At 61.8% G+C, this 6,582-nt stretch overlaps 2 protein-coding genes across 2 annotated transcripts in view; one reads left to right on the top strand and one right to left on the bottom strand.

Moving 5' to 3' along the window:
* Positions 1–340: 340 nt before the first annotated feature.
* ABHD11 (abhydrolase domain containing 11) lies at positions 341–1,850 on the top strand (the record flags this gene model as incomplete). The annotated part of the gene is made up of 3 exons (XM_009276439.1): positions 341–559; positions 834–1,015; positions 1,322–1,850. Coding segments are annotated over 3 exons (540 nt in total), but the record flags the coding sequence as incomplete, so codon positions are not given.
* Positions 1,851–2,834: 984 nt separating this feature from the next.
* LOC103896572 (caspase-1) overlaps positions 2,835–6,582 on the bottom strand; it is a 5,311-nt gene continuing 1,563 nt past the window's right edge. Inside the window, exons 2-9 of the mRNA XM_009276438.2 lie at positions 6,121–6,393; positions 5,656–5,792; positions 5,227–5,403; positions 4,791–5,025; positions 4,509–4,661; positions 3,752–3,861; positions 3,284–3,389; positions 2,835–3,000 (exon numbers count right to left, since the gene is read on the bottom strand). Coding sequence (XP_009274713.1) covers positions 3,297–3,389; positions 3,752–3,861; positions 4,509–4,661; positions 4,791–5,025; positions 5,227–5,403; positions 5,656–5,792; positions 6,121–6,393 — 1,178 coding nt within the window. The 3' untranslated portion in view covers positions 2,835–3,000; positions 3,284–3,296. The remainder of the gene's footprint in view (positions 3,001–3,283; positions 3,390–3,751; positions 3,862–4,508; positions 4,662–4,790; positions 5,026–5,226; positions 5,404–5,655; positions 5,793–6,120; positions 6,394–6,582) is intronic.

Here is a 6,582-nt window from a genome sequence, read left to right as displayed (position 1 = left end):
GGGTCTGTGGGAGGGGGGTGGGTCCCAGTGGGGGCTGTTCACCGGCGCCAGCCTTGCCCACAGCCCCGCAGGGGGTGGCTTTTCTCCGTCAGGGTCGGGGGTGCTGTCCCGCTCAGAGCTGTAAGCCGGGCTGCGGGAGCAGGAGCAAGTCTCTGTCCGCCAGCCCACGCTCTGCCCTGTCCCTCCGGCACTGATCGCAAGGGAGCTTGGGGATCTCCTGCGCCAAGACACGGGGAGACGGGAACTCGGGGAAGGGCACGTGGAGCTTCCTGCTGAGGCAGGAGGGAGCTAAAAGCCTCCAGGGAGTCTGGGTGGGAGCGGAGCCCTGTGCCCGGTCCCGCTTGGGGCGATCTCAGGTGGCGTCCATCTGCCCTGCTTGTGTCCCCAGCCAGACCTGGTGGAGCGCCTCATCTCCGTAGACGTTAGTCCCGTCTCAACCGCACCCGTCTCCGAATTCTCTGCCTACGTCTCTGCCATGAAGTCGGTGAAGATCCCGGATGGTCTGTCCCGCTCTGCGGCCCGCCAGCTGGCTGACGACCAGCTGCGTCCGGTGGCCCAGGTAGGAAATCCCACTCCTTGGACGGAGCTTCTGCTCCCAGCCTGTGCCTGGGACCGGAGCGCAGGGCTTCAGGGCCATGAGACTCTTTCCACCCCTGCTCACTCGCCGCTGTCCTGGGCAGCTGGAGGACATCTCACCAGGGCTGCAGAGGTGATGGCGAGTGTGACAGCGTGGGAGACGGGCAGAAGGGGGTGGAGGGGAGGACAGAGGGTGCCGGGACATCATGAGGGCTTGTTGCTCTTACTGAAGAGTGTACAATCTCCTTTCGTGGCAGCTCCCGCAGCTGAGACAGTTCCTCCTCACCAACCTGGTAGAGATGGAGGGCCGCTACGTCTGGCGGGTGAACCTGGAGGCTATTTCCAACCACTTGGCAGATATCATGAACTTCCCCGTCTTCCACAAGCCGTATCCTGGCCCTGCGCTCTTCTTGGGAGGATCCAACTCGCCCTATATCAGGTGGGACTGGAGAGAAGCGGTTCGAAGTCTGCGGTTTGACCCCTTGTGCTCTTCTGCAGCTGCCGAGGGTGGGAAGAAGCCCCCGAGATGGGGAAGGTCCTGGAGCGAGCTCTGTGCCTCCAGCAGCCGGTGACACCAACGCGCTGGAGAGCGAGGGGGAACCTGAGGGCAGGGCCGGGCTTTCCCAGCAGGGATGGGGACGTGGTCAGACCTGGGATCCCCCTCTGCCTGGGGAGGCTGAGGGAAGACACCTGGGTAGACCTCTGACCACGCTTCCCATGGCGTGTGTGTTCCCTTGTCCTGCAGCTCCAAAGACTACCCGGAGATCCAGCGCCTCTTCCCCAAGGCGGATGTCCAGTACATTGAAGGTGCAGGCCACATAGTCCATCAGGATAAATTTGAAGAATTCATCGCTGCTGTCCTCAATTTCCTGCCACCACCGTAGCGTTGGGGACCAGGGTTTCTGCAAGCACCGCGTGGGACTTGAGGAGCTCCGGGCAGTGACGCAGGGCTCTGGGCTCTGTGAGGAGGGGCTCAGCCTGGACCGGCTGCCCACTTTGCAGTCCGATCCTGCCTGCGAGGCCTTCTCCCACCCCGGGTCGCCTGGAGCCGGAGCGGAGAGGCACCTCCATCCCGCTGAGCCCTCCTGCCACCTCGCAGGGACGCGGGGTGGCGCCGGCCCAGGACACTGCCCTTCCTGCACAGCCTGTCCCACCTGCGCTGGAGTGTCTCGGACGCTAGGAGGGGGCAGGAGAGCCCCCTCGTTTTCCTGCTGCCAGACCACCTGGTTGTGGATCTGGCTGCGACTTCGCAGAACGTGCAATAAAGCTGAATCCATGCCCATCCCGCTGAGCCCTCCTGCCACCTCGCAGGGACGCGGGGTGGCGCCGGCCCAGGACACTGCCCTTCCTGCACAGCCTGTCCCACCTGCGCTGGAGTGTCTCGGACGCTAGGAGGGGGCAGGAGAGCCCCCTCGTTTTCCTGCTGCCAGACCACCTGGTTGTGGATCTGGCTGCGACTTCGCAGAACGTGCAATAAAGCTGAATCCATGCCAAGGCAGAAAATGGTTTGGATGTGGCTGTGGAGGACAGGGAGGGCGGTGGTGGGCACGGGAAGGGGCTCTTGCTTACCAGCGGGGATGCTGGTGGGGGGTGACAACTGGGCTGGGCCCGTGACGTGCCGCGCTGTGGGAGCAGTGCGCGTAAGACACAGGTTTGAGGATCTTTCTTGGCTCCCGGGGGAATCGCGTCCTACCTCCACCTCAGGGGCAGCGGGAGGATCGGGGAGTGGGGGAAGCTGCCTCCTGAGCAAGGAGATGCTGCGAGCCTGCAAGGGGGAGGCATGGAAATCCCCCTGGAGCACGTCTGCCCAGCCTGCCCCGAAGGCGGGCGGCCCCTCCTCCCTGAGCTCCCTCTCATTTCTCACCTCCCGCTCACTCGGCGTCTCCCGAGAAGGCAACGTAACGGTAGCTACTGCCGGCCGAAACGACCATCCACCCACCGCGGGCTGAAGGCAGAGGAGCGGCGCCGTTTGCTGTGAAAATCCCTTTATTAGATGACGGGTAAAGCCAGAGACGGGGCGGAAGCGGCTCTGGGGGTGACGGATCATCTCTGTCGCAACTGGGGACAGGCTGCCTGGGGACAGTTAAGAGAGACATTAACCAGCTTTGCATTTGGTGCTCCAGAGCCAGGTGTCTCTGCTGTTCCCTGGGAGGAATTTGCTCAGTTTGGGGTTGTTTGGAGGCCACAAAAGGGAGGGAGGACCCAAGACCAAGGACTATTTTATTCCAGGTCTGTTTGTAATTGCCTAGCAGAGGGGGAGATAGATTGACTGTGTTTCTGCAGAGCTGTTCTTGGCTTTTCCTCTTGTCCTTTCCTTTTCTGAAGAAGTGCATCTCTGGAGCGGGGCTGCGTTCGGCTTCAGCTTGAGCTTTCTGCTGCGTTACTCCCAAATTCAAACACTTTTGCTGTGTATTATTTTTTCACCTGTGAAGAACGTTAGACCGAGAAGTTCCTGAGACACAGGCTACTGAAATGAGTTCCTTGAGCGCCTGTCTCTCCTACGGCCAGCTGGGAGATGGGGATGGAGTCAGGCCACTGCCCAGCCCTGGCTACCAGCGCACAAGTCCTTTGGATATCCCGTCCGAGCCGCGAGGTCTGGAGCCCAGGAGCAGTGGGGAATTTCTCCCCGCTCCTCCTCGCTGGCCGGGTACCGGGTTTGGGACAGGGACAAAAGGCTGCTGCAGAGGTGCCAGGTGAAGAGACTCACCGTGGGCAGGAGATCAGTGGCCTGGGAAGAGGTAGAACTTCCTGAGCATCGTAGTCCGTTCTTGTGATGGCAACTGCCGAGGGAATTTTCCAAAGGAATATTGGACCTGGGGTGAGAGAGACAGCGGGGAGAAATGAGAGCAGCTCCGTTCCCAGCATGGGAAGGGTGCAGGGAGTCAGGAGGCATCCCCAGGGGCATCCCCAGGCATGTGTCTGGTGGCACAAGGGATGCCACGAGCTGCGCCAACACGCCGGGCTCTTGTGTGCCCACCACATGGCAGGGTGCTGATGCCCCCAGCGATCCAGCTGACTTCCCAGGCCAAACCAGACGCCTTTTTGACAGAGCCTGCTCCCGAGGGGCCTGCCAAGAAATGGCCTGCCCTTGCCCGAGCTCTGCTCCGAGCAGTATTGCTGACCATTGGCATGGCCGCATCTGCCGGCACACCTGCAGTTAACTACAAAGCCTCACCTTTCGGAAGATCTCCTGTAAGTCGCTGTTACAGGCGTGGTTTCGAAACTGCTCTATCAGGTGCTGGATGAAAAGGGAGCCTGTTACTGAGCTTCTCCAGGAGACAGTATCTGGGGAGACAGAAGATGCCAACGTGTGATTTCACTGGTGTCCCTCACTGCAACAGTGATTAATGCTGGGTGCCGGAGCAGGAGACTGGGGCACCTTCTCTGAGATCAATTATATTTGGCCCATCCAACCCACAGCACGGGAAAAGGACAGGGCATCCCAGGGAAGACAGAAGTGACGTGAATATTTTCTTCAAGCCTCTCTGCTCTCCCATGCTCCCAGCCGTGCCGGCTGCCAGGCTGGCACAGCCTGGAGCCGTCTGTGACCCAGCAGGAGAAGACAATTTCCCCTGGCCAGCCACTGCGGTGAGATAAATCAGCTGGGGAAGGAGTGCAGGCAGAGCCGGTGGGGAGGGCTGGAGCTGGGGCAAGGGAAGGCAGCTGGGCAGGGACACAAAGCTCTGGCCCTGGTGCCACTAAGAGGGACCTGTGTGTGTCCTGGAGCAGCCTTGTACCCTGGCATCGGGGGACACTGCCTTCTCCAGAGGCTGTTGGAGCAATGCCCAAGTGGTCACCAGATGGAGGGGACCCCCAGCAACCCGCCCCGAGGAGGAGGAGGAGGTGTGGAGGAGAGCCATGGCAGCAGGAATGGGTGTCCTGTCGGCCTCGCCTGCCCTCAGGCAGGGCAACTGTCTCCAGGAACTGCTTACCAGGCGTGGAGGAATGTAAAGTGCCAAAATCACTCTCCAGGTGGACTTCACAGATTGCATCATCTTCCAGCCCTTCAGGGATCGCGTGAGCTGAGCCGGGAGTGGGCATGGCAGGGTCTGCGGAGTCGCTCACCATCACCGACCCTACCTTGCCTAGGAAGGCAGGGCCAGCCATCAGCAATGATGGGGTGTCCCGTCCCCACCTCATGCTCAGGGCTCACATGCCCTGGGAGAGCCTGGCCGGCTTGCTCGCCTCGTAGGCACCTCGTAGCGGGGACTCACCTCCACGGCAGGACTGGATAATGACCACTTTGGGTTTGCCCAGCAGCGCCCGGCAGCACTTGTTGTTGAATTTCTCATAGATGGTGTCGACGGAAAGGATGTCTGTGGTCTCGCCTTTGCTCTTGGTCCCGCAGAGCCCAGCCCTGACCCCATGGGACATGAAGACCAGGAAGGTGCTGTCAGAGGTCCAGTGCTCTTTGCGATTCGCAAAATCCTTCATGACCGTAGCCATCCCCTACAAACCAGCACCAGGAAGGAACATCAGCCACCTGTGACCAGCTGTGTGGAGACCCAGCCTCCAGCTGCGGGCAGGAGCCAGTGCCATTGGGGACAGGGGTGTCCCTGTGGTGCCTGAGCCCCCCATCAGCAACGCACACAAGGAGCGTCTCTGCACCGCTCCCGGGGCCGGTGGCAGCTGCTTTGTGCAGTCCTTTACCTGGGAAGTTAAGTTGCGATGGACGTCCACCACATAGCCCAGCCCTTCCAGCAGCTTCATCATCCCCTCCACATCCACTTCAGCCCCGTGCCGCCAGCTCAAGTGCTCAAACTCAATGTTGCAGATGAGCAGAGCTCTACGGGTTCGCGTCTCCCGCGGTAGATGGATGGGATAGATCTGTGAGGACAAAGGGGGGCAGCGCTCAGCGGTGGGTGGGTGCAGGGGGCTTTTCTTGGGAGGCAGCTAATAGCAGAGAAGGCCCATGGGTGCAGCAACCACATCTCTCTGTCCCTGGGACATCTCCCCACATCTCCTGCCCTGCTCCTGGGTCAGCGAAGACCCTGGCTCCCCTCAGCAAGCCCCTGCCCACTCCAGCAGGGCAGCCAGGCCATGCTCCAGCCCTCCTCTCATCTCCTCTACCCACAGCACCTGGTCTCCCTCTGTGTCCCTGATGCGCTGGTACTCGCTCAGAGAGCACTGCTGGATCCACTGCTGGCCCTGGATGCTGATGGGGGGCCCAGTGGGGGCCTCGGTGTCGGGGGAGGCCAGCTGCACACCAGGGGACCCTGCAAGCAGAAAGCCCCACAGTTGCACTGGGAAGCGCCTGCAGCCAGAGGGGACTGTTGCAGGGCACGGACAGACAAGCGGAGCTGGGCTCTGCCCCTTGGGGGTCCCTGTTCAGCCCTGCGGGGGACAGCCACCCCTGAGAGTCCTGTCGTCGCTGCATGGCAAGGGGGATTCAGTGCCACAGAGCAGTGACACCGGGGACACCCAACTGCCTCTTGCCTTCAGGCCTCAGACACTCACCAGGGCCAGGCCCCACTCCAGCACCCCACCAGAGGTGCCGGGAGCCCCAGCATGGCCGGGGGCAGACCACGGCCCTGCATCTCTCACCCGGTTCAGCGGTCAGACCCAGCTGCTCAGCCAAGGTGCCATCACGCTTCCTGAGGCTGTTGATGAAGATCTGGCTGGCCCTGGGGCCCTTCAGGCGCACGCTGTCGATGAGGCAGCGGGCCTTGTCGGCACGCACCATGTATCTATCTTGCACCTCGTCCACCTCCTCGAGGTTCAGCACCCCTTGGGCCAGCAGCTCGTCCAGCAGCCCAGAGATCACCGGCTTGCTCACACGCTCCACAAAGGCTGTCCGCACATTCAGGAGCAGCTTGTCTGCAGGGTGGCCTCGTCAGTGCCCGGAGCCCCCACGCCATGGCTCCTGTTGCCACACCACCCACTCCAGGTGCTTCCTCTTCCCCATCGCCTCCCCTGGGTGCTGATCCCTTCCCCATCACCCCTCTAACTGCTCCCCCTTCCCCATAGCCTCCCCTGGGTGCTGCCCCCTTCCCTATTGCCCCCCCC

The sequence above is a fragment of the Aptenodytes forsteri genome, unplaced genomic scaffold (genome assembly GCF_000699145.1).
Source record: "Aptenodytes forsteri isolate BGI_AS27 unplaced genomic scaffold, ASM69914v1 Scaffold209, whole genome shotgun sequence".
NCBI classification, from domain to species: Eukaryota; Metazoa; Chordata; class Aves; order Sphenisciformes; family Spheniscidae; genus Aptenodytes; species Aptenodytes forsteri.
This window is presented reverse-complemented; position numbering and strand designations above follow the sequence as displayed.